At 36.1% G+C, this 27,533-nt stretch overlaps 1 protein-coding gene across 9 annotated transcripts in view; it reads left to right on the top strand.

Moving 5' to 3' along the window:
* The window catches only part of magi2b (membrane associated guanylate kinase, WW and PDZ domain containing 2b), an 87,590-nt gene that overhangs the window by 29,866 nt on the left and 30,191 nt on the right, over window positions 1–27,533 (top strand). For all 9 annotated transcript variants that reach the window (XM_077742790.1, XM_077742782.1, XM_077742774.1 and 6 more), the window contains 4 exons: window positions 707–826; window positions 6,591–6,815; window positions 11,304–11,532; window positions 13,260–13,339. In XM_077742790.1, coding sequence (XP_077598916.1) covers window positions 707–826; window positions 6,591–6,815; window positions 11,304–11,532; window positions 13,260–13,339 — 654 coding nt within the window. The remainder of the gene's footprint in view (window positions 1–706; window positions 827–6,590; window positions 6,816–11,303; window positions 11,533–13,259; window positions 13,340–27,533) is intronic.

The raw sequence follows: 27,533 nt of genomic DNA, 5'->3' as shown, positions 1-27,533 counted from the left end.
TAAAAATGTACATCACTTTTGCTAACATGAATATTTTGTAAGTAGAGGTACTGTTATAACTTTGCAGTATATAAACTACAGGTACCACTACTTTTCCAAAAACATGTCCAAAGTCAAAGTCTTGGTTATTTTCCACCAAAAACTTGCATAGCCAGTACAGACCATATGCTCCATTGACACTAGCGTCCCAAACGTTTGGCTTGAGCTCCGTCGCCCCTGACCGCGCACGCACGCAGAGTTCTTTCGTCCTTTCATGCGGACTTCACTGGACTGAAAGTGGACTTGGCTCAAGCGCAAACACAAGCGGCTCATTAAGGCCAAAGCTGCCATTAAGGCCCATCACAGAGCCCCGCTGATGGAACTCTCCGGAGCTTCGGCACCCTCTAATTGATCCGTGCCTGAAATGCCTTCACGCTAGTGTTGTGTGTGCACAAAGTGTGTTGTGTCGGGAGCTTTGATTTATAAGCAACAACAAAGGAAAACAACATTTTGTTTTTTTAGTGCTCCCTTGTTTTCAGGGCAGATTTTGAAGTGATCTTTTTGCTTGGATTTACACTTTCGATTGGTCATTTTTAGTATAATGGCTTTTGTTATAAGTTAGCAATTAGCTAACAGACTGCCACGAGTGTTTCCGCTGGTATTCCGGTCTTTTTTCTTCGTCTAAAGTGGCTTTTCTTGACCTTTTTTTCTCAATCCCTCGATTTAGGTACGACCAGGCAACCCAAAGAGGGGGAGGTGCCAGGGGTGGACTACAACTTTGTGTCGGTGGAACGTTTTATGGAATTGGAGCAAAGTGGAGCCTTGCTAGAGAGCGGAACTTATGAAGGTGAGTTCTTGGAGGGATGGAATGTTCTTTTTCTTGTACTAAAATCACCTAGAGCTGCTGATTTCAACACATTTTGATTTTTTTTAAAACCAACCTTGTCCATTGCTTAAATGTGCTTAAATAATTGAGCTTAATGAGGATCCAATGACCAATATAACTAATAGATAATTCTATACCTTTTTTATTGATGATGGTGATGCAAAAAAAATATTAAAAAGTACAATTTATAGTCCGGAAAATACGTTAATGTGTGCAAGCATATTTTACAGATTTTTTTCTTGGAATTCCATAAACAAAAAAGAACAATAATATCTGAATACGCATAAAATGAGGGAACCGTTTAATTCTATAGAACTAAAAAATAATAATTCCACACCTGTTTAAATTGTGATAGAGATGCCGCAAAAATGAAAAAAATGCATATTATAGTCCGGAAAATACGGTAACCTGTGCCCAAAAAAAAGCATTTAATCTGATTTCACATAAAATGAAGGAACAGTTTAACTATATAGAACTAAACAATAATTCCATATCTGTTTAAATTGTGATAAAGATGCAAAAAAATATATAAAAGTGCATTTTATAGTCCAGAAAATACGGTAATCTGTGCACACAGGTTACCTAATTTTGAGTTAGAATTCCACAAACAAAACACAAAACAGCAATACTATCTGAATACACATTAAATGAGGGAACTGTTTAACTCTATAGAACTAAAAATAATTCCATACCTGTTTAAATGGTGATATAGATGCCAAAAACTGAAAAAAGTACAATTTATAGTCCGGAAAATACACTAATCTATGCACACACAGGTTACCAAATTTTGACTTGGAATTCCAAAAACAAAAATAATAGCAATACTATCTAAATAAACATTAAATGAGGGAACAGTTTAACTCTATACAACTAAAAATAAATCCATACCTGTTTAAATGGTGATATAGATGCCAAAAACTGAAAAAAGTACAATTTATAGTCCGGAAAATACACTAATCTGTGCACACACAGGTTACCAAATTTTGACTTGGAATTCCAAAAACAAAAATAATAGCAATACTATCTAAATAAACATTAAATGAGGGAACAGTTTAACTCTATACAACTAAAAATAAATCCATACCTGTTTAAATGGTGATATAGATGCCAAAAACTGAAAAAAGTACAATTTATAGTCCGGAAAATACACTAATCTGTGCACACACAGGTTACCAAATTTTGGCTTGGAATTCCAAAAACAAAAATAATAGCAATACTATCTGAATACACATTAAATGAGGGAACAGTTTAACTCTGTATAACTAAAAGATAATTCCATACCTGTTTAAGTGGTGTTAAAGATGCCAAAAACTGAAAAAAGTACAATTTATAGTCCGGAAAATACACTAATCTGTGCACACACAGGTTACCAAATTTTGACTTGGAATTCCAAAAACAAAAAAAATAGCAATAATATGCTAATACACATTAAATGAGGGAACAGTTTAACTCTGTATAACTAAAAGATAATTCCATACCTGTTTAAGTGGTGATATAGATGCCAAAAACTGAAAAAAGTACAATTTATAGTCCGGAAAATACGCTAATCTATGCACACACAGGTTACCAAATTTTGACTTGGAATTCCAAAAACAAAAATAATAGCAATACTATCTAAATACACATTAAATGAGGGAACAGTTTAACTCTATAGAACTAAAAATAATTCCATACCTGTTTAAATGGTGATTTAGATGCCAAAAACTGAAAAAAGTACAATTTATAGTCCGTAAAATACACTAATCTGTGCGCACACAGGTTACCAAATTTTGGCTTGGAATTCCAAAAACAAAAATAATAGCAATACTATCTGAATAAACATTAAATGAGGGAACAGTTTAACTCTGTATAACTAAAAGATAATTCCATACCTGTTTAAGTGGTGTTAAAGATGCCCAAGTATAGTGTTTGTGCATGTCGTTTGTTGTGCTATGCCGTGTGTACAGATGGAAGGGTCTTGCTGGTTCATTTGCCTGCAGCTTTATGAGCATGTGCGATTTCATCCAACCTGAAAACGCAGGCTTTTTTTTTCATTTTCGGTCACGTGTCTCTAAAATACTCGCTTCACAAAGTTGTCTTTTTTTTTACGCTGTGCTGCGCCTCATTTTCAAGGTTAAGAAGAGTCAAATTTGCTATTGAAAGACTCATCAAAGAAAGAGAAAAAACAGCTGAAAGACCTTCAATAGGCCCTGAAGCCAAACATTCAACAATGTGTTTTTTTTTCTTTCTACTTGTGTTAATTGAAAAGAAAGCAGCAAAGGCAAAGCGTCTATTGTGTTCACGTACTACGGCTGATTTACATTTTAATTTACAATTTTGGACACAGTTGACTTGGTTTTGCAAATGTTTTTGGTCGGTCATGGGATGAATGAAAGTCAGGTTGAAATTAATGTTAATGGATGGCTAAGCTATTTGAACTGGGAAGGATGGTATTAAGTGATCACTGTCTGTAGAACTAATTAAATTAATTAATAAATTAGTCATAGTCATAATTGTTTCTTCAACTAAACATCATAAAATACATTCATGATTTTTTTGGACAATTGTGTGATATAAATAATTCCTCTTACAAATGTATGGGTATTTCAATGTGGAGTTTTTTTGTCAATTTTATTGCCGAAACAGACATTTGAATGAAAATTATTCTGAGGAATCAAACTAAAATGCTCCAGAATTAATCAGAAGTGCCCACAAATGTATCAAAATCAACGGGAATTGATTTATGTAGACTGGAAGTAACCTGAAATGAGTCGACAGCAAAAAAGTGGCCCAGAAATGCCCCAACTTAAAAAGAAATGACTCTTAAAACAAAAAGTGACCCAGAAAACGCCCTAAAAACAACAGGAATTTATCTAAAATACCCCAAAATCATCAAAAGTGACCTGCAAATACCCCAAAATCAACAAAGTGATTCGACCAGAGTTGATTGAGCAGCAAAGCAACCCCACTCAAATTAATTCTTATTTTTTTGGTTAAATGCGAAATAAATGAACCCTAATTTCTTTCAAGCAGACATATAATCCCATTTCATGTACATTTGCTAGCAAGAAACATCAAACTAACTATAGGATAATATAATACTGTATTTTCACGATTATAAGGCGCACCATCAATGAATGACATTTTTCCATATATAAGGCGCACTGTATTATAAGGCGCACTTTCTGTTTTGGAGAAAATTTAAGACTTTTAAGTACGCCTTATAGTGGTGAAAATACGGTCATTGCTATTGACTTCCAGGTATGAAGCACTCACTCACTACACAGTCACCTCTAGAGCCAGCCATTGTTGATTTTTTGTATAAAATCTTGCAGTGGGGGAGGAGCTATATGATGGAAGATTTTGTAAACTAAGATGGCATCTGCATATTTAACAGTATTGTTTCCCATTCAGGCGTTTGTGTTTTTTTTTAATATCCGACAGTGGTGGTTTTTTGTTGTGTTTTTTCCATATATAAGGCACACTGGATTATAAGGCGCACTGTCTATTTTGAAGAAAATTTAAGACTTTTAAGTGCGCCTTATAGTCGTGAAAATACGGTACTCTGACATTAATTCACTGCCATTGGCCCCAATAGACATCCAATCTATTTAAAAAAGGGGGCTAGGATACAATATAGCAAAGGTTAACTCTCCACTAATTAAATACATTGAGTTCTTTGGACATTAGATTCCAGTGAGAAATTTATCGCATTTAAAAAGCTCATTTTCCGATTTTTTTCCCGAGTCTTTAAATGCAACAGCAGGTGCCCACTCTAAAAAAATGCTGCTGCTTCCCCTCCAGGGACAGTCAAGCCACAAAGCAGGTGCACCACAGCTCCCCGGGTTGTCATTGTAGTGTGTGCGGGTGTGCGTGCGGGTGTGTGCAGGTTTTTTTTTTTTTTTTTTTTTTTTTTTAGGGTGGAAGCAGATGTGGTGGAAAAAGCTGGAGGCCCGCGATGTTCATTGCAGTGTGGTCGGAAGCTGTCGGTCTCGCCTAATATTTCATTTCACCTTTCATGCTGTGGTGACTATATACCATGAATTATAAATGATGGCAGGGAGCTTGTATACATGGAGAGCTTCTGATATACTTTTTAAGGCATACTTTTTTTTGGGTAACGTTTGAATTATTCATTTTTAGACATGGGGTAAGGTTCTAGTCGCCTTAAGCCAGGGATGGGCAAACTACGGTCTGCGGGCCACTTCTGGACCGCGAGGTGTTTTAATCCGGCCCGCCGACGTTGACCAAATACATTTTTTTAATTTTTATTTTATTTTTTTATCCCCAAGATGGCGCCGTCACAAGGAAGCCAGTGGCAGTAGCTCTGTCCACTCTTATTTATTTTTTGTGTTTTACAGCCCCTTTATCTTTTTTTAATGACATTTTAATATTTCTTAATACATTCCTTTTTACTTTACTTTGTACTTTATACTTTTTACTTCATGATGAGTGATGAGTATGTTAATACTTTAGTCCTTTTTTCTGTTTATTTTTTATATGTACTGTTAACGGATGCACTTTTTTATCTGTATCATATCTTGTACTGATCCCGCCCATCTGTCACATTTTTAAAGTCAATTTGGCCCCCGGGGGCCCAAAAGTTTGCCCACCCCGGCCTTAACCCGTGTTCTATTTACTCACTTATACACTCCAGATTGCGAATAAACAAACTCTCCCATATGATTGGACACCTATTGACCTCAATGGCACTGGATGAGTTAAAAAGGCAGCGAGTTCGTTGAAACGTGAGCTAAATGTCATAGCTTAAGGTTTTTTGTTTGTTGTTTTTATTCTACAGCAACGAGCTGGTGCACATTTGTTCCTGCAATTGATTCTTTTGTAGCCGCTTATGTGCGTCGCAGGTAGCGCGACACAGCTGGAAGTCGATACCGAAACAATTGCTCTCTGGCTGCTTCGCGTATGAATAGAATATGTATTTAGGAAGCTCTTGTATTCTTCTTAATGAGCTGTACGCTTTGTTGGAAAGACAAAAGGATTTCAATAGGGAGATGCAAAATGTACGACTATTTTTTCTACTCATTTTTTTTAATCCATTTTAGTGGCTGTTTAATGTGAGTGATGGAGATTCAAAGTCGAGCTGTTGTCGTCATTTTTTGTAAGAAAATGACCTTAATATTACGCTGTTATGGTATTAACAGCCGCAATGTTTCAGTTTCATTCAAAAACGGAAATGTGAGACAAAACACTGTTTTTTTTTGTTATCACTGTCACCTTATTAAAATAAATGTCGTCTTTCCTAAAAAAATATTATGGGAGACATTTCAGGGGCGTGGCAGCTGACTTCTGCCGACTACCGTATTTTTTTGTATATATGCCGTATTTGTCCCTCAAAAAATGATGTCTGAATCGAGGATACGGCTTATATGTGCATAAATTAGACTTAACATGCACGAAACCGCAACATTTTTTCTTAAAAACTCCCTTCAAAGTATCATATTTCTACTCCATATTAAAACCATGAACATAGAGGTCAAAATTGTGAATCAGGGGGCGTCTTATACGAGAAAAAATTTGAAATTAAATGATTTTAAGGGAATTTTTAAGAGTACGGCTTATACGAGGATGCGGCTTATATGCGAGAAAATACAGTAAGTAGAAGTTTGGCCACCTATTGATTATTTCCACCAAAATATAAAGATTCTTTGGATCATATTCCGAATAGTATCAATTTGCAAAATAAAAAAAATAACCTTTACAAGAGACTTTCCATTGTTTTCTTCAGATAACTTCTACGGCACCCCCAAACCACCAGCAGAACCATCCCCAGCAGCCCCTCCTCTTAATGTGAGTGAAGCCCTGCTGCCCGGAGCCCGGCCCAGCGCCCAGGGCAAGAGAAAGCGCAACCAGTCGGTCAGCAACATGGAACAACGTGCCAGCTTGGAGCCGCCCGAGGAGGAAGAAGAAGAAAGCCCCGTCGTCAACGGCAACGGGGTGGTCATCACGCCAGGTAAGATAAAAATTACCACACCTTGTGCCGCAAATTTAGATAGCGCCTCCGCACTTTTTGAACCCCAAACTGTCCCGTGGGTGGTTCTCGAATAAAGTAGAGTCCGCGTTCCATTTTTATTCCCCCCGACGGGATAAGTACGGAATTTACTTTCCCACTTTGTTCCGTCTCTTGTCTGCAGATCGTCCATAAATCTGGGACGCCGAATGCACCCCGATTGCTTGTTGTTGACGTTAACGTGCTACGCTAGGGGCGGGTAAACGTATAAAGGGTTTTTTTTTCCCGTTTAAGTCGTTTTTTAAGGGTTTTTTTGTGCCATTGACCGCACTAGACATCCAATGGGTAAAAGGAAGCTAATTAGCTAGCATTAGCTAGCTAAAATCTTTCTGAATGGAAGTCCATCTAAGTCACTTTTGTCAAGAAGTATTGATTTTGTGTCGACAACCCCAAGTTATTTTTATTAACTATGTTAAAATTTTTGTATTTTATTACCTCTTTTCCGCTATTGAGTGCATTTGAATGAGAAAAAGGAAGCTAATCAGCTAGCATTAGCTAGCTAAAAAGCTTTCTGAATGTGTGGCTGTAAGTCAATTTAAGTCACTTTTGTCAAAAAGTATCGACTTGATGTCGACTCCCCCCCAAAAAATTAAATTTTTAGTGCAACATTGGAAAAAAAACTCAAATGTTATTTTTATTAACTGTTAAAATTTTGTATTTTATTAATTCTTTTGCGCTATTGACCGCAATAGATGTCCAATCTTTGAATGGGCAAAATAAAGCTAATCAGTTAGCATTAGCTAGCTAAAATCTTTCTGAATGTGTGGCTGTAAGTCAATTTAAGTCATTTTTTGTTGAAAAGTATCGACTTTGTGTCGACACCCCCCAAAAATGTAAATTTTTAGTGCAACATTGGAAAAAACTCTTGTTATTTTCATTAACTATGTTAAAATTTTGTATTTCATTACCTCCATTGGTGAAGTAACCCAAAATTTACAAAAAGTGACCCGTGAATCCCCCCAAATAATAAATAAGATGAGACAAATATGCTGCTAAGTTGAACTACCGTATTTACTCGCATTATAAGCCGCATATTTCTTTTTCTAATTGAATAATTTGATATTTTACATTTACAAAGACAGTCATATTAACATCCTTATGATATTAACCCTAATAATGTGCTTTTTATTCATACAGTATCTCAGAAATACCATTTATGATGATTTTTCTTAAGATTTTCCTTTACAAAGTAACACATTATTAAAAGCAAGAATATGGAGGTGAAAATTGGGAATCAGGGGGCGGCTTATATGCGAGAAATTGTAAGATTTAAACATTTCAAGGCAATTTTTGTAACCCTCCTCCTTCGCCATCTTTCCTCGGGTTGGTTCGGTTCAGTGTGGCATGTCATCGTGTTTCGCCTCCTCGCGCGTCGTGCTATTTTTGTTTCTACAACTGGCCTTTGACAGAAACAACCTCCAGTGATCCCTGTGCGCATAGTTTTTTTTATTTTTTTTATTTTTTTTCCCCCTTCTGCCGAGTGTAGAAAAGCTCCGCATCAGTTGACAGTGATGCTGAAAGACTCACATCCAATTTAAGAACATCTTTGATCACCACTTGGGTTAACTCGTGTTTCACTTATACTTTTAAAATTAGGTTTATTCTGAGAAATGGCCCCTTAATTGGCTAATCTGATGGAAAAACATATATTTTAAAAAAGTGTGATAATAGTTTTTTTTTGCCAGTGTTATGTCAACCGACTAAAAGAAAATCTTTTTTACCAAAATTGTGTCTAGGTTAGAGTTAAAAACTATCAAAATGATCATTTCAGTCAAAAACAAGACAAAAAGATCGATCAAAATGATCCTTTCAGTCAAAAACAAGACAAAAAACGATCAAGATCATAATTTAAGTCAAAAACAAGACATAAAACATTTAAAATGATAATTTCAGTCAAAAACAAAGCCAAAAAAAGATTATAATGATCATTTTTAGTCAAAAACAAGACAAAAAAACGATCAAAATGATAATTTAAGTCAAAAACAAGACAGAAAACGATCAAAATGATCATTTGAGTCAAAAACAAGACAAAAAACTACCAAAAGGATCATTTCAGTCAAAAACAAGATGAAAAAACTACCAAAATGATCATTTCAATCAAAAACAAGATGAAAAAACGGTCAAAATGATCATTTCAGTCAGATTTAGTGAACATTTTGAAAATACATGTTTACAAATAGATTTCAAAGAATCAACGCAGTAATGTACAATAAAATAAGCCATTATGTAAAATCTAACCGCGCCTAATACATATATTTATATATTCCATTCCCTCTGGGAAAAAAATGAAAATTACAAAAGTTTAGCTTCTTTTTTACCCTGTCTTCTTCATCATCTCCTTCCATATCTAAAAAAACAACAACATTTGGAATATAATGTATTTATTTTCTTATCTCACTAAGTCAATCAAAGTGGAAAACTTACTAGTTATACAGTAAAAAAAATAAGAAATCTGTGTACATTTGGCTATGTCCTCATTTCTGGATTTCGAGTACACAAGTTAAATCAATATTTACTTTGCCCTTTTAATTTGACAGATTAAATATGGCTGATTTTTGTTCCTGTTACAGAATCTAGCCGCCAATTGGTGGGTTCTAAATCCTTTCCCTGTATTTGTGACTGAGTCGCTGACCCCGAAAGTCTTTGTCTTTGGCAGTTTGTCTCTTTCTGACGTGCTCTTCGCCCCTCATGTTCGCCATCCTCTCAAACCCCGCCTCTTTCTGCACTCCCGGGTTTTCACAGCTCGCCAATTTTGACTCATCATGCGTGTCGTGCGGCGTGTATCGTGTAAGAGGCCAATCCAGGTCTGCACATTGGCGTATGTTAAAATTTCGTTTCCAAGTTTACTTACAAAATTAATTGGCTTTTCATCAATGGTGGTATTTTCTATTGAATTAATGTAATCCCTTTCAAATGATAAAAGTATACCAATTTTGTTTGAAATGTGTCAGAAAAGTTGGAAGTATTTTTGTAAGTAGAGACATATTTGACATTGAATCAGCATAATCCATTCCACTATTTTTCATAGAACCCCCTAAACCCTTTAATAATGATAAAAGTATATCAATTTTGTTTGAAATATGCATGTGAGCTTCTGAAAGTTTTTTTCATAACTTGGATTTATTTTAGTAGAGGCATTTTTTTACATTGTTTGTTCCAAGATCTTTAATATGACCCCTATAGCCCTGAAAAATGTACAAATATTCTTTGAAATATGTACACAAAAAAGCAAACCTATATGAAAATTATTGACTAAGCTACTACAATGAAAGAAATATAGTTGTACCTATTTATCAAATATATTTGTTCTAAAAGTGGTTTCCTAACTTGAAATTATTTTGAAAATAGTCCGACGACCAAACGTCCGGCGACCAAACGTCCCGACGACCAAACGTCCCGACGACCAAACGTCCCGGCGACCAAACGTCCGGGCGACCAGACGTCCGGGCGACCAAACGTCAGGGCCACCAGACGTCCGGGCGACCAAACGTCAGGGCCACCATACGTCCCGGCGACCAAACGTCCCGGCGACCAAACGTCCCGGCGACCAAACGTCCCGGCGACCAAACGTCCCGGCGACCAAACGTCCCGGCGACCAAACGTCCCGGCGACCAAACGTCCCGACGACCAAACGTCCCGGCGACCAAACGTCCCGGCGACCAAACGTCCCGGCGACCAAACGTCCCGGCGACCAAACGTCCCGGCGACCAAACGTCCCGGCGACCAAACGTCCCGGCGACCAAACGTCCCGGCGACCAAACGTCCCTCCGACCGAACTTCCGTCCGACCGAACGTCCCTCCGACCAAACGTCCATGCGACCAAACGTCCATGCGACCAAACGTCCATGCGACCAAACGTCCATGCGACCAAACGTCCCTCCGACCAAACGTCCCTCCGACCAAACGTCCCTCCGACCAAACGTCCATGCCACCAAACGTCCATGCCACCAAACGTCCATGCCACCAAACGTCCATGCCACCAAACGTCCATGCCACCAAACGTCCATGCCACCAAACGTCCATGCCACCAAACGTCCATGCCACCAAACGTCCTGGCCACCAAACGTCCGCGGCACGAAACGTCCAAGCCACGAAACGTCCAAGCCACCAAACGTCCGAGCCACCAAACGTCCGAGCACCCTCATCTTAAACAAAAAAATTCCATCTGACTTCAAATCGCAAAAAAACAAACAAATCTGTCATGTCCAGAGCACTTTGATCCATCTCCAGGGAGTAGGATGTGTCTTTTCCATGTTGTGGTCTTTTCATCAGACAACTATTGACGCACTTGGACTAAATCAATTCCCACTGAAAGCCCGGCTAACAAATGCACGGCCGCTCGCTAAGTAATAAATGGACACCATGTGTTCGGTCGGGGCTGCAGTGGGAACATTAAATCCTCATTTGTGCCCAAAAATTCTTCCCGCGCAGAGTCTAGCGAGCAAGAGGACAAGAGCACCGATGCGTCCGGGGAGGTTGCCGTGGAAACCTGCAGTCAGACGGCGGTCACCAGCGAAGCCGCCACCGAGGCGGAGGACGCGCCCAAGTCTCCGGACAAATCTCCCAACAAAGTCCCGGATGTGGATGAGGAAGAACTGGGCCCTCTCCCGGATAATTGGGAGATGGCCTATACGGAGAAGGGCGAGGTCTACTTTATTGAGTAAGTACAAAAAATATATGTCAATTTTAAAAAGCATGCTTGTAATTGTTGCTTTAAAGTTCAACAAACACCCTCTGGTGGGACGAGTGGACGCCCAATCCATTTAAAGCGTGACCGGACGTTTGGTCGCCAGTCAAATGTACCTGGATATTAAACAGTACTTAGATATTAAACAGTACTTAGATATTTTACAGTACTTAGATATTAAACAGTACTTAGATATTTTACAGTACTTAGATATTAAACAGTACTTAGATATTTAACAGTACTTAGATATTAAACAGTATTTATATTTAACAGTACTTAGATATTAAACAGTATTTATATTAAACAGTACTTAGATATGGAACAGTACTTAGATATTAAACAGTACTTACATATTAAACAGTACTTAGATATTGAACAGTACTTAGATACTATAAACAGTACTTAGATATGAAACAGTACTTAGATATTGAACAATACTTAAATATTAAACAGTACTTAGATATTAAACAGTACTTAGACACTAAACAGTACTTAAATATTAAACAGTACTTAGATATTGAACAGTACTTAGATACTAAACAGTACTTAGATATGAAACAGTACTTAGATATTGAACAATACTTAAATATTAAACAGTACTTTGATATTAAACAGTACTTAGATATTAAACAGTACTTAGATATTAAACAGTACTTAGATATTAAACAGTACTTGTATGTTAAACAGTACTTAGATACTAAACATTACTTAGATATGAAACAGTACTTTGATATGAAACAGTACTTTGATATGAAACAGTACTTAGATATGAAACAGTACTTAGATATTGAACAATACTTGGATATTGAACAATACTTAACTGTTATTTGTGTTTTTTTGGGGGGGGTTCAATTTCAAGAAGGGGCATGGATCGTGACTCAGTCAAGTCCAATTCATCGATTTCCGTCCCCTCAAGGGTGATAGTGCGACTTGTAACGTTTATAGAGCCTTTCACTGCGATGCCCAAAACGATTGAGTAAATGGCTTGAAAGATGATTGGAGTTTTTTTTTTTTTTTCATCTGGTCGAGTGGGAGTCAAAAAGAAAAGATGATGTTACCTGAGCTAAATTGCCCGGGAGTCAATTCAGACACAATGCCAGTCTGAATTTAACTTAGCTCCAAAATAGACGTGCTGGGAAATCATACATGGCAATTAACAGGGGGACTGACTAATGCCTGGAACAAATGAAATCTTTCCATGTTGTTTCTTATCAAGGGAATATTTCAACTCATTTGCTAAGAGCAAATCAGGTGAAGCCTTAAGAAAATTGAGTAATTTTACTGTATTTTGAGGCGCAAAACTCGCAATTATTCAGATTTTTGTTGCCATAACGATACCTAGCGGGGTTTGTTATTGATTTAATTTCAAGTTTTTGAAATGAATGAAGTTTTGATTCTTTGTAATTTCTTTGGTTACAAAATTTTAATGTGAAAATTCATATTATTTCTTTATATTTCATATAAAATATGGGAAATGTGAATATTTTTTCCAGATTTTCCGTGCAGTTTGTTGTGTAAATTTCTCCACACTCTTCCTATTGAATAATTGATACACCTTAATGTGTGCTAATTAGGCCCGCTAGCTTAAATCCTGACTCGTTAAGGCTACTTCGATTTAACGATCTTTTCTCCCCGATGGTGGTCTTCTTCTTCTTCTTCTTCTTCTTCTTCTTCTTCTTCTTCTTCTTCTTCTTCTGTAGTCACAATACCAAAACCACATCCTGGTTGGATCCCCGCTTGGCCAAGAAGGCCAAACCGCCGGAAGAATGCAAGGAAGACGGTAAGTTCCATATTTGCTTATTTATCTTTGCTCTCCATTTTATTTTTTCATTTTTTTTTGGCTAATCAGAGTGTGAAACTCCCGGTTGTATCGTCCCGCGTTTTTCATGTCGGCGCCCCCTGCTGTTTTTCAATGTGGCTTTTTCGAGTTTTTGAAAAATTTTGTTTATTCAATCCCAGTCGTGTTCTAAAACGCGGGTGTGATTTGTTTGCGAAACCCTACAAACTTGTTTCGGGAAACAGCGATTTTATGAGACTATTCGGGTTGCGCGTTGTCAGGGTTTTTTTTTTTTATATTCGCGTTAAAAAAATAAGAAAAATGCATATTTTTTGGTCTCAGTTCTTAAGAGAGGCTCCCGGGTTCAAATCCAGGTCAGTCCACCTGTGTGGAGTTTACATTTTTCTCCCCCGGGCCTTTGTGGGTTTTCTCCGGGTACTCCGATTTCCTCCCGCATTCCAAAAATAAGTATTGTAGGCTGATTGGATACTCTAAATCGACTCGTGCCCTGGGATTGGCTGGTCCCCAATTCCCCCGCCTCTGGCCCAAAGTCAGCTGGGCTTGGCTCAAGCACCCCCCGTGAACCTTGTGGGGATAAATTGGTTCAGAAAATGAAGGAATGAATGTAATTTCTGTCATGTGTGGGTTTTCTCTGGCTAAATTCCCCCCTTCTGCGATTGGCTGGCCACTAATTCAGGGTTTCCCCCGGCTATAGTTTGCTGGGAGAGGCTCCAGCACCCCCTGTGGGCGACTCTGGTAGGGTAAAAGAATGAATGAATGCAATGGGCCCCGTAACGTTGATACGCAGATATTCGTTTTTAGGTGAGCACCTTATAAAAATGGCCTTGGCATCCGTGTACATTTTCCTGACTATTTCACATCAGAAAGATGAAATCCTCCGTTTTCTTTTCAACATCATAAACAAGAGTCTTTTTTTTGCCATGTTAAAGGTGTACCATTCCCTTTTAAGTTTGGAAACACTTTGTGGATGTTCCTTTGTGAGAGATGAAAGCAAAGCAAAAAAAAAAAAAAAAGATACACAAGCCGATATAGCTTCACAAGTAGCGGCAAAACTGACATCATCAGCGTTGCTGTCACGCAAGCTGAAGCCAATCTCCACAGACTAAATCAATTCCTTCTACCACGTCTCAACCAACCCCCACCGCTCATGGCCCAATTGCAACCCATCACCCACCCTCTATTCTCCCCCACAACCCCCTCACTTGTTCATTTTCCGTCATTCCCTCGCCCAGTAAAGAGACAAAATTTCAAATTGTGTATGCCATATAACAACTTTTGTATGAAAAAATACATTTAAAAAGTGTAGAGGTAGAGGTGGTAGAGTGGAGGTAATGGTAGAGGTGGTAGAGGTAGAGGTGGTAGAGGTAGAGGTGGTAGAGGTAGAAGTGGTAGAGGTGGTAGAGGTAGAGGTGGTAGAGGTAGAGGTGGTAGAGGTAGAGGTGGTAGAGGTAGAGGTGGTAGAGGTAGAGGTGGTAGAGGTAGAGGTGGTAGAGGTAGAGGTGGTAGAGGTAGAGGTGGTAGAGGTAGAGGTGGTAGAGGTAGAGGAGGTAGAGGTGGTAGAGGTAGAGGTGGTAGAGGTAGAGGTGGTAGAGGTGGTAGAGGTGGTAGAGGTAGAGGTGGTAGAGGTGGTAGAGGTGGTAGAGGTAGAGGTGGTAGAGGTGGTAGAGGTGGTAGAGGTAGAGGTGGTAGAGGTGGTAGAGGTGGTAGAGGTAGAGGTGGTAGAGGTAGAGGTGGTAGAGGTAGAGGTGGTAGAGGTGGTAGAGGTAGAGGTGGTAGAGGTGGTAGAGGTGGTAGAGGTGGTAGAGGTGGTAGAGGTAGAGGTGGTAGAGGTAGAGGTGGTAGAGGTAGAGGTGGTGGAGGTGGTTGAGGTAGAGGTGGTAGAGGTGGTAGAGGTGGTAGAGGTGGTAGAGGTGGTGGAGGTGGTTGAGGTAGAGGTGGTAGAGGTGGTAGAGGTGGTAGAGGTGGTAGAGGTGGTAGAGGTAGAGGTGGTAGAGGTAGAGGTGGTAGAGGTAGAGGTGGTTGAGGTAGAGGTGGTAGAGGTAGAGGTGGTAGAGGTGGTAGAGGTGGTAGAGGTGGTAGAGGTGGTAGAGGTAGAGGCGGTAGAGGTAGAGGCGGTAGAGGTAGAGATTGCAAATATTGTTAAGCTTTAAGCATGATATATGTGCTTTTTTTACTATACAAATATAGTGTGTCAGCAAGCAATGCACCCAGACAGTCAAGCTGTCACAGAATCTTGAATTTAGTGCATTTTGGAGCAAATTTTAGGCTTTTAAGTGCGCCCTAAGTGAGTAAATATGTGCCGCCTTGCATGTGTATAGTTTATTAACGCAAAATAAGGGGAATTGCAATCATTAATAAGAGGAGCAATTGGCCAAGGTTGACATGTCCTGTGGATAACAAGACAAAAAAACTTGATTGGCCCATTTTTTTTAAATGGATTTTTTAAATCAGCGCTGGCCTCAACTCGTCTCAGACCGGCTGGCTTCGGTTCCATTTGCGGCTGTCAGTCAGCGGTGCTCGCAGGGAAAAAAGGGGAAGAATTAAAGACACATTAGAGGTTTCCCATCCGTAATCTGACATAAGTGAGGGAAATGAGACCACGCTTAAGGCCTGAAATGCTTCGTTTTCCAATGACGTCCATCCCAGTAGATCAATGGTGACATTTGACCTCTGAGAAGCTTGGCGAAGAGATACTTTTCCCGTGTACAGTTAACTGTGGCGTCCTATAGATTTTCTATTTTGACCTTTAGCGGTGACTTAACACTATGACTGCCATTGACCCTTCAAAAACATTTCAATTGTACAAAAACTGTAGTATCTTCATTCATTTTGCCTCTGCATAGTAGAAACCGTTGATGTCATTTAAGGTGGGCGGAGTGTATTTTTTATTCATTGCTCTATTGATTTTTTTCAATCTTTTGTAAGATTACTTTTTTAATACAAAATATTTAATGCAAACATTTTAATACAAAAAAAGTGAAAAAACTTCATTTTAATTGGAAATACTATGCTATTGTCTTAGTTTTTTTTTTATTTATTTCACATTTTTCATACTTTATTTAAAGTATTTTCCGGACTATAAGTTACAATATTTTTTGTCTAGTCTGGCTTGGCTCTGACAACCAAAAAGTTATTTTTTGATTATAATTTTCTGTAAAAAAATGTCATATTAACAAAAAACATTTACCTATTAAGCCAGTTATGCTCCATTTAATTATTGTTACTTTAACTTACATTTGAACATGTTTTCTGATCCTGTAAAAAATCCCCCTTTCCTCCAAAAAAATGTGCCTTATACTCCAGTGCGCCATTTTCTTGCACATTGTTTTACCTGCTGCGACTTATAGTCCAAAAATACACTTCTTAAGAAAATAAAAATATATATAAATGATTATCCTCCTATATATTGAGTCCTCAAACTTTCCACAACTACAAAAACTAACCAAAAAATTTAGTTTGAGTTGATGACACAAAAAACTTTAAAAATTTTAGTTTTTTTTTTAACGCAATAACCAATAAATAACATTTTTTCCATTCATTTCACTAGCAATCCACACGCCAGGTAGGCAGTCTTGCACTCCGGCAGCTTAATCTGGCTCGTTGTAATATCTGGCAACCGCCAAAAACCACAAAAACAAACATTTCCGAAGCTCCTAGATGAGAGAGAAAATCCTGTAGGGCCAGGAAACATTCTTTTTTTTATCGAACAAAACAGCCGTTCGGATGAAGGCGGGGCGGAGAGGCAATAATCCAACGGTGTCCTCGCATTGTGTCCCCCCGTTCACCGTGGCTTTCTTTTCAACCGGGCGCAACAGTGCGTTTCGGCACGGCAATCCTGCGTGCCGCCATTAAAAATGCATGCTTGGGCTCTAAGTGACAACATATTTTCATGTCATGTCGTGTCAAACTAACACGTGATTAAAATTTTATGAGGAAAACTACTTTGTAATATAGAGCGCCAATGGAAAAAAATGGTATTGGATTGTTTGGTATCTAATCTGGTGGGTTTTAAAGTGGGTTTAAAAAGAATGATTTTAAGTATTTTTAAGATTTTTGGGGGGAATGGTCGCTTTTGATGGGGGTAGATGTCCAATCCATTTAGCATGGGAGGTTTGGCAGTGAGCATCTGTGAGGGAAATTTATTGAAAATTAAAAATCAATTAAGAAATAAAAATAAAACTTTAAAAAATAATCTGTAAGAAGCAATAAAAAACAAAAACTATCCATTAAGAAATAAACATTTAAAAACAATTGGTAATAAACAATGAAGCCCAAAAAACTCAATTAAGAAAGAAAAAGAAAAATAAAACTTCAAAAACCAATCGGTAAGAAACAATGAAAATACGAACAATCCAGTTAGAAATTAAAATAAAACTTTAAAAATAAATCGGTAAGAATCAGTGAAAACAAAAAAATCAGTTAAACATTAAAATAAAACTTCAAAAAACAATCAGTAAGAAACAATGAAAATAAGAACAATCCATTAAGACATTAAAATAAAACTTTAAAAACAAATCGGTCAGAAACAATGAAAACAAAAAAATCAGTTAAAAATTAAAATAAAACTTTAAAAACCAATCAATAATAATCAATGAAAATAGAAATGATCCATTAAGACATTAAAATAAAACTTTAAAAACAAATCGGTAAGAAACAATGAAAACAAAACAAATCAATTAAAAAATAAAAATAAAACTTTCAAAACCATTCAATAAGAAACAATGAAAATAAAAATCATCCATTAAGAAATATAAATAAAACTTTAAAAATCAATCGGTAAGAAACAAAGAAAACAAAAAAATCAATTAAAAATAAAACTTTTGACCCAATCAGTAAGAAACAATGCAACAAAAAAAATCTATTAAAAAATAAAACTTTAAACCCAATCATTACGAAACAATGAAAACAAAAACAATCCATTATATAATAAAAATAAAACTTTAACAACAAATCGGTAATAAACAACCAAAACAAAACCCATCAATTAAAAAACAACTAAAACTTTTAAAAATGCATACTCGAAATAGATGTACCAACTCTTTCACGCAAAAATCCTGATTTGCTTAATTTTTTTGCTGAAATATTTCGACTACATTCATTTAGAATAGAAGCAATTGAAAAGTTCATTTCCCAGTTTCCTTTCAGTGCACGCAGTGAATAATTAACCCGCGTAGCAAACACGTCTCCCATTTGAAAACCCACGCGACATCCCTACTGTGCACCGAGTGACGACGCAAAGTCAATTTCTTCCCTGTTTTGCTTCTCATTATCGCGCACCAAGAACGCATCGGTAAAATATGGATGCAGGCACGTTGCACGAATACAACGTGAACAGCTTGACGAGCCAAAAACAAAACAAAAAAATACAAAAAAAATTTCCTGGTAGTCTCACTTCTGTCTCTGCTCTGTTTATGTCAGGGATTTGTTTTGGCTCCGCCCCCTTTTTATTATTATTTTTTTTTTGAAAATTCATTGCCCTTTTGATTTTTTATCTTTTTTAAAATTACATTTTGATAGAAAACAAAAAACTGAAAAAACTTTTAATTGGAAAAAATAGACTTTCTTATTTAATTCATTGCCCTTTTGATTTTTTATCTTTTTATTTATCTTTCTTAAAAAGAGATTTTAATAGAAAACAAAAAAGTGAAAAAAACTACATTTTAATAGGAAAAAACTAGACTATTGTCTTAATGTTTATTGTTTTTAAACATTTTTTATACTTCATTTAAAGTATTTTCCGGACTATAAATCAAATTTTTTTTTGACTAGTCTGGCTGGGTTGTGACCACCAAAAAGTTATCTCACAAGTTGTCTCCTGTCTCTGGTCTCTTTATGTCATGAATTTGTTTTGGCTCCGCCCCCTTTTTAGTTTTTTTTTTGTTGAAAATTCATTGCCCTTTTGATTTTTTATCTTTTTTAAAATTACATTTTGATAGAAAACCAAAAAGTGAAAAAACTACATTTTAATTGGAATAAACTAAACTAATGTCTTAGTGTTTATTTATTTTTTTAAACATTTTTCATAATTTATTTAATGTATTTTCCGGACTATAAGTCACAATCTTTTTTGACTAGTTGTCTCCTGTCTCTGATCTCTTTATGTCACGGATTTGTTTTGGCTCCGCCCCCTTTTTTGATTTATTTTTTAAATTCATTACCCTTTTGATTTTTAATCTGTTTATTCATCTTTTTTAAAATGACATTTTAATAGAAAGCAAAAAAGTGATAAAACTACATTTTAATTGAAAAAAATTAGACTATTTTTTTTAGTTTATTTATTTATTTTTTAAACATTTTCATACTTTATTTAAAGTATTTTCCGGACTATAAGTCACAATCTTTTTTTGACTAGTCTGGCTGGGCTGTGACCACCAACAAGTTATCTTTATATCACGGATTTCTTTTGGCTCCGCCCCCTCTTTTGATTTATACATTTTTTGAAGCGTCACACTCCAACCTCATTACCAATTCTCTTTTCCACTTCTCCCGTTTTGCGTTCAGGTTGATTTGAGGAGACGCTTATTTGCCGAATGAGCGTCTCACCGACCAATGAGGTGCCTTCCTTTATCTATGCTATAGCCACGTATGGGATGCGACAGACTGTCAGAGTTCAAACACTCGTCAGGCGTCTCCTTTTTCACCGTCGACGCCGCCTGGTATCTCATGTCGCCGTTTGAAACGGCGGCGGGCTTGTCGCCGCGTCTCCCCGCCTTTGATTAAGCTCTCAATCCCCGAGCAGCCGTCGCCGGATTAGCGACGGCAAGCTGCGACGAGGCCGCCTCGTCAGCGCCCCCCCCCCCTCCCTTCTTGTCGCAAACTGAGTCAGTGGGGGAGGAGCTTGGTAAACTAGTCGGGATGGATGAGCTAAAATAGAAGTGGCGTTTCGGACCAAATAGTTCGTCAAAACACTCGTGTCAAACTAGTTAAATGGGACTATTTTGATATTTTTCATCGTCTACGTAAAAAAATACAAAATAAAATATGATTTATAGTCATACCTCTACTTATGAATGCCTCTAGGTACGAAAAATTCAAGTTACAATTTTTTTTAATATGCAAATGATTGACTCAAGATACGAAAAAGATCCAAGTTACAAATCCCCTAAAAAGTAAATCCATTTTGTTATCTGTCATTTTATTTTGAATTCCCCTTATTAAGAAATTCAAAACTGGACAAATACAACATGGCACATATTTTAACACACACACACACATAGGAAACACGTTTTAAAGGATTTAGTTGGTAGTTTTGTGAGGACCGTGGAACGAATTAGAGAATTTGCATATAAAGTACACTTCTACTTACGAATTTTTTAAGTTATGAAAAAGGCTTTGGAGGCAATTAATTTCGTAAGTAGAGGGACAACTGTAATTTAAATTGAAGTCTACAAAGTGGACATTGAAATTTAAATTGTGCAGCATTTATTTGATATTTTTTATCGAGTCCAAGTACCAAAAAAAATTAAATATGCAGTAATTTAATCAAATTGGGGCAGTAAACTAGAGTGGTTACCATGTCCGTTATTTACTAAGTTTCTACAACTACTTTCTTAAAAATATCAATTATAAAATATTTTCCATAGTACCATTTTTTTCTTGTCCAATAAAATTCACCAAAAAAAACTAAGGTGAAATTATATTCAGCACCTCAAATTTACATCATTTTTCTTGCCATTAGTGCACTTACATGTTTCATTTCTAGGCATAAAAGTCTTATATTAATATTATTTTTATTATTTTGAAGTATCCCAATCTAATTATTCACAAAAAAAGACCTGCTTTCATTTAAATCAATTTATTTTGAAGACTATTTAAGCCAAAAATCCAAAAAGTCTGGGCTAATCCTTCAAAAACTCCAGAGCCAAAATGTCCTCCAATTCCTGACAAGAATAATATAGCTGCCAAGTGAAGCGTTCTACATCATTTTTTTCATTTTTTTTTACAAAATAGCCAAGTATTCTGTCTCCTAAATTAGGTGGGCTCAACTCAAAGGAGAAAAAGACAAATGGAGGACGGGATGAAATAAAAACAGACGCAGTGATGCAAGGCCCAGATAATATTTGAACATAGTTACGTCACGTCATAATGGAAAAAAACTGTGGCACCCTCACGCCGAAAAAAATAATAATAATAACCTAAGTTAGCATCGTTGTAACTGTTAAAAAATGGTTGTAATTTCACTTAAAATTAGGCTGAGTCAAAAAATATTTTTATTAGTCGTTGTAATTCATGTTATGAGGAGAATAAAATTTGAAACGTTTAGTGTTAGTCGTATAAAAGCGAGAGTTGCCTCATATTTCTGTTCTGTTTAATAACTCATTACTTGTCAATTGCTGAGAATAGGCTTTTATTTTATTTAAAAAAAGTGTAATTCTTTCGCGGGTGATGTTAAACAACATTTTTGCTTGTAATCAAATTAGTTATTACGCAAATAGTTCAATGTTTGAGTTTCTGTTTTCAAGGTAGATGAACTAAGATGGTTGCAGAGTATGTGCTGTGGTAGTTAGTAACAAAAAAGGAAAATTGATATTGAAAATAACTATAAACTATCATTATTAGTGGTTATACAAGTGTATAAAATGGTGAGGAATTAAATTGAAAATATATTAAAATATTAAATACATTAAAAGGAAAAAAATGAAATATTACATAAATTAATATAAAAAATAAAATATTAAATACATTCAAATGAAATAAAATATATTACATAAATTAAAATGAAATAAAATAAAGTCAATAAATTCAAATGAAATGAAATAAATTATAAATTAATTAAAATGAAATGAAATAAATTATAAATACATTAAAATGAAATGAACTAAATTAAATAAAAAAATACAAATAGATAAAACATTTTTTGTCATATTTTTTAAATTTAAAATCCTTGGTCTATATCAATGTAATCACAACATAAAATAAACAAACATAATCATAATTTATGCATAGCATGAATAACAACTGTCTTATCTGTTATTTTTATTTCTTAATAGCTCTTATTTCAATTATTATTGGGGAAAACCTCAAAAACATCAAAACAAATAATACCATAATTTCTGCAAAAAAAGTATACCATTTTAGCCCCTCCCATTTCAAATATATTCGACATCTCGATCCATCCATGGCACTCAATCATCTTTTCATGCTTTTAGAAAGGATGAAGAACATTCTCATTAGATCGCCATGATATGTTGATATAAAAAACATATCTTCACGTGAACATGTTAGAAAGAGAGATTTAAAAAAAGAACACTCGTGATTTCCCCCCCCACTAAGACCCTCATTGCAAACACACTCGCCGGCACACACTAGCGCATTGTATGTTTCGGCGGCAGGAAACGGAGACGAGACCGAGCCCTCGGCTTGGAGAGCGGTCGCCATGGAAACTGTCTCCAGCTCTCTTTTTTTGAGAGGGTAGGGGGGGGGGGGGGGGGTCTCGATTGGGCCGGCATTTTAAAGGTGGCGCACGGACGCGGTGGTGGGCGGGTCGGAATGCGTCTGACTCCTGCGGGAAGGAGAAGGTTGTGTGAGGTGAATGCAACACACACACACATACACACACACTGATATCAATGGGACAAATCTGAAGGCAATTGCATTATGGGATGAGCGGTATGAAGATGCAGTAATTGTGAAAAATAATGGCGTTGGGGAATTGGGAGTGTCCGTCTGTGTGTTTTGATATGTCGCAGTGTTTGTCGCCGAGTGTGTTTGTTATTGTTCAATTTCGCTATGTGCTACATTTGTTTACCGTATTTTCCGCATTATAAGGCGCAGGTTATGTATATATGGATCAATATTGGTTCATTATGGTAGGATATTTCTTTTTGGGTAGCTCCATCTTGTGGTTGCATAAATTATTCCGCCAATTAAAGTAGTTTTAGTAAAATGGAAGCTAATGAGGCAAATATTTTTTTACGTAATTATAGCCTACGAATTTTGGGCAGCTCCATCTTGTGGTTGCATAATTTATTCCGCCGATGTAAAGTAATATTAGTAAAATGGAGGCTAAATAGGGAAATGTTAGCATATTTTTTTACGGGATTATAGCCTACAAATTTTGTGCAGCTCCATCTTGTGGTTGCATAATGTATTCCGCCGATGGAAAGTAATATTAGTAAAATAGAGGCTAAATAGGGAAATGTTAGCATATTTTTTACGTATTTATAGCTTACGAATTTTGGGCAGCTCCATCTTGTGGTTGCATAATGTAACCCAAAAGGTGAAGTAAATTAACTTTAGTAAAATGGAGTCTAAAATGGCAAATGTTAGCATATTTTTTCACGTAATTATAGCTTACAAATTTTGGGCAGCTCCATCTTGTGGTTGCATAATGTATTCCGCCGATGTAAAGTAATATTAGTAAAATAGAGGCTAAATAGGCAAATATTAGCATATTTTTTACATCATTATAGCCTACAAAACAACATAAAAGGCTTTCACTAGTTCGTTGGAAAATACATTTAAATAAAAAATATTAATAAGATGCAAATGAGCTAAAATATCAATAACTTGAAATCCAGAATAATAATAACATCTTATAGTTCAGAAAATACGCTAGTAGACTTCATTTTTAGAGGATTGGGTAAAAAACATAGTAAGAATTTTAATTATCGACTTAATTTAACTGCATTTTTCCTGGAAACAGCTGTCAATCAATTTGTTCATTGATTAGTTGTTGATTAATTAATTATTCCCAGCTGCAGGACACCGTAGAATTTGTTGTTGTTGTGGTATTTGTTGGCGTTTTGCAGAAATTGTCATGTCTTGGTCACTCTACTGTAAATCTTTATTTTCAAACTGGGTATGTTAAGAAGTAAATGTTTAAAGTATGGCTTTAATAGCATCAGTTTGAGTCGCCTGCATAATTTACACGCTCAATTATTTACACGTTCACCCTTTTAACTTAGCAAGAGGTTGAAATATGGCGTCTTTTAAGCTTAAAGTTCAAACTTGTTGTAGACCAGATGTCTGATCATCATTACGCTTTTGTTTTTGCCATGAACATATGTCTGGGTTGTTTTTTTTTGTGGTTCCTGTTTGTCCAGAGGCATATTGATTCTGAACTATTCAATGTGTTTAGGATTCAATTGCCTTGCGGTAAAACCAGCTGTTTGGTAGTTAGTCGTGTGTGCTGTCAAAATGGCGCCTTCAATGGCAGCCAACCTTAAAATGCCCTCAAACCAACAGGAGGTCACCTGGAATTGTCCCAAAATCAGAAACATGCTAGAAAGTCCCTCAAAAACGATATAAAATGCGTTAAAAGGTAGAAGAACTGTCCTGAATGTACAGTAATCCCTCGATTATCACGTCTTCACTTATCGCAAATTCACCACTCTGCCATTTTTTCCGCCATTAACTATTTAAAAAAATAATTTAAAATAGATTTTTTTTTAATTCATAAAAAGGTAAAAATCCATGTATTTATTAACATGTTTATTTATTCATTCATTTTTTATTAATTGATTTATATTGTTTTGATTTATTAACTTATTTATTATTATTACTTTCATGTATTAACTTATTTATTATTTTTATTTATTAACTTTTTTTAATTATTTATTTATTTATTAACCTATTTATTTTGAATTCATTAACTTATTTATTACTTTTTATTTTGAATTCATTAACTTATTTATTACTTTTTATTTTTAATTCATTAATTATTTATTACTTTTTATTTTTAATTCATTCATTTATTTATTACTTTTTATTTTTAATTCATTAACTTATTTATTACTTTTTATTTTTATTTATTAAATTATTATTATTTATGTTTTAAATTATTGTTATTTATGTATTAACTTATTATTATTTATTTCTTATTAACTTATTATTATTTATTTCTTATTAACTTATTTATCATTATTTTTATTTATTAACTTACTTATTATTATTTTTATTTGTTAACTTATTTATTATTATTATTTTTATTTATTAACTTATTCATTGCCTGTTTATTTATGTCTAAAAATTTATTTTTCTGTGTCTGTATTCTCACCCTCTTGCTACTGTGACAATGAAATTTTTCCCGAATACAAGATGACTAAACTAATCTAATCTAATCTAAAATCCACTCTGAAACTGGTAAGCGGAAGCCCCTTGTTGGCATGAATTTGGCCCGCGAATGAAACGGAACCAATCGTGTCGGTGACATGGAACGGAAGATAAATTCTCGTAAAAAAATAGGTGCCTGATAAATGTGTCCGACAAGTGCTGAAGAATTAGTCTGAATTAGTAGCGTATGCTCGTGCTGGAGCGGAGCAGCTTGAACAGATGGGCTGTGGCTGCGGATGGGCATTTTTCTGGGTTTACTTGTGCGTAAAAGCGCAAGGTCAATCCCCTTGTCGCTTTGCGCATCCTGTCGACTGAGCATTTAGCCAAAACACCTCCTGATTACGGAATATACTGACTCGTACAAATTGAGCGTTTGGTCTGGAAATGCTTCCTTCCCACTTGCTATCAATGAATGGACAATTTTCATCTAGGAAACACATTTTAACATAGGCATTTCTCTTAAAGTGCGCCTTATAATGCGGGAAATACGGTATGCCGCAAGTTTGACCCATTTTATGATTCCCACCAACGCTGCCATAAGTGAAAATCTGTGCTATTCTAATAGAAAATTTCAGGCTAGTTTCTATGAAACTAAATTTAAGATGAAGGTGCGCCTTATAGTGCAGAAAATACGGTATACAGCATTTTCCATTCAATTCAGTCCCAATTCATGATTCCCACCAAATGGTTTTTTTGGTTGAGTTTCTATGAAACAAAGTCTAAGATGAAGCTGCGCCTTATAGTGCAGAAAATACGCTATATAACATTTTCCATTCAATTCATACTTCCCACCAAACCCCCCATTAGTGGAAAGTCCTACTAATCTAATAGAAAATTTCAGGCTAGTGTCTATGAAACTAAATGTAAGATGAAGGTGCGCCTTACAGTGCAGAAAATACGGTATACAGCATTTTCCATTCAATTCAGTCCCAATTCATATTTCCCACCATACCCCCCATTAGTGGAAAGTCCTACTAATCTAATAGACAATTTTGGTTAAGTTTCTATGAAACACATTTTAAGATGGTGCGCCTTATAGTGCAGAAAATACGCTATACTGCATTTTCCATTCAATTCAGTCCCAATTCACACTTCCCATCATACCCACCATTAGTAGTAAGCCACTATATTCTAATAGACAACTTTTGTCTAGTTTGTATGAAACACATTTTAAGATTAAGGTACACCTTATAGTGCAGAAAATACGCTATACAGCATTTTCCCTTCAATTTAGTCACAATTTATGATTCCCACCAAATCTGCCATTAATGGAAAGCCACACTAATTTAATAGACAATTTTGGTCTAGTTTTTATGACACAGATTTTAAGATGGTGCGCCTTATAGTTCAGAAAATACGCCATACAGCATTTTCCATTCAATTCAGTCCCAATTCATACTTCCCACCATTTATGGAAAGCCACAATAATCTAATAGACAATTTTGGTCTAGTTTCTAAGAAACAAATTTTAAGATGGTGCGCCTTATAGTGCAGAAATTACTCTATACAGCATTTTCTATTCAATCTTGTCCCTCCAAATTTCTGACTCGAACACTCCGATGAATTTAAAAAAAAACGATATTTCTTGAAATCGTGTCAAGAGCAGAACACCCAACAATGAAGTGGATTTTATGGGCAAGTTGACTGCACTTATTTCTTAAAGTACACGTGGTTTTTGGTGGCTGGAGGTGAAAAGCGGGACAAAGAGGCACAGAGCTTTTTAGCCACGCTTTGACCCACTTTATCCCAGGGCAGTAAAAGGAGATAAATGAGGAAAAGCCAACGGATGGCAGAAAGGACAAGACAATTAACGCGGGAAGAAAGCTGGAAGGCCAGAAGAAAAGTGGGCGGCTCTTAGAAAAGAAGAGACAAATGGCAAAAAACCCTTTTTTTGTGAGACAATTGGCACTGCCAAAGCGGGATGGCCTTTTGATTGAATTACTTAACAGGCAGTTAATTGAGTGTTAATTTTTAATATCGTTTTACACAGGAGCTCTGCGGATCGTCAAATGAAGATTTTCCCGAAACGCCGGCTTTAATTATCCTTAAAAATTGCACATAATCCTTCAATCCGTCGTTTGCAGGTCTCAAAAATGATACAGCAGTTATGTTACTACTACTA

This window comes from Stigmatopora nigra, chromosome 2 (genome assembly GCF_051989575.1).
Source record: "Stigmatopora nigra isolate UIUO_SnigA chromosome 2, RoL_Snig_1.1, whole genome shotgun sequence".
Classification (NCBI taxonomy): Eukaryota; Metazoa; Chordata; class Actinopteri; order Syngnathiformes; family Syngnathidae; genus Stigmatopora; species Stigmatopora nigra.
Note: the sequence above shows the minus strand (reverse complement) of the source record. Positions and strands in the feature narration are given on the sequence as shown.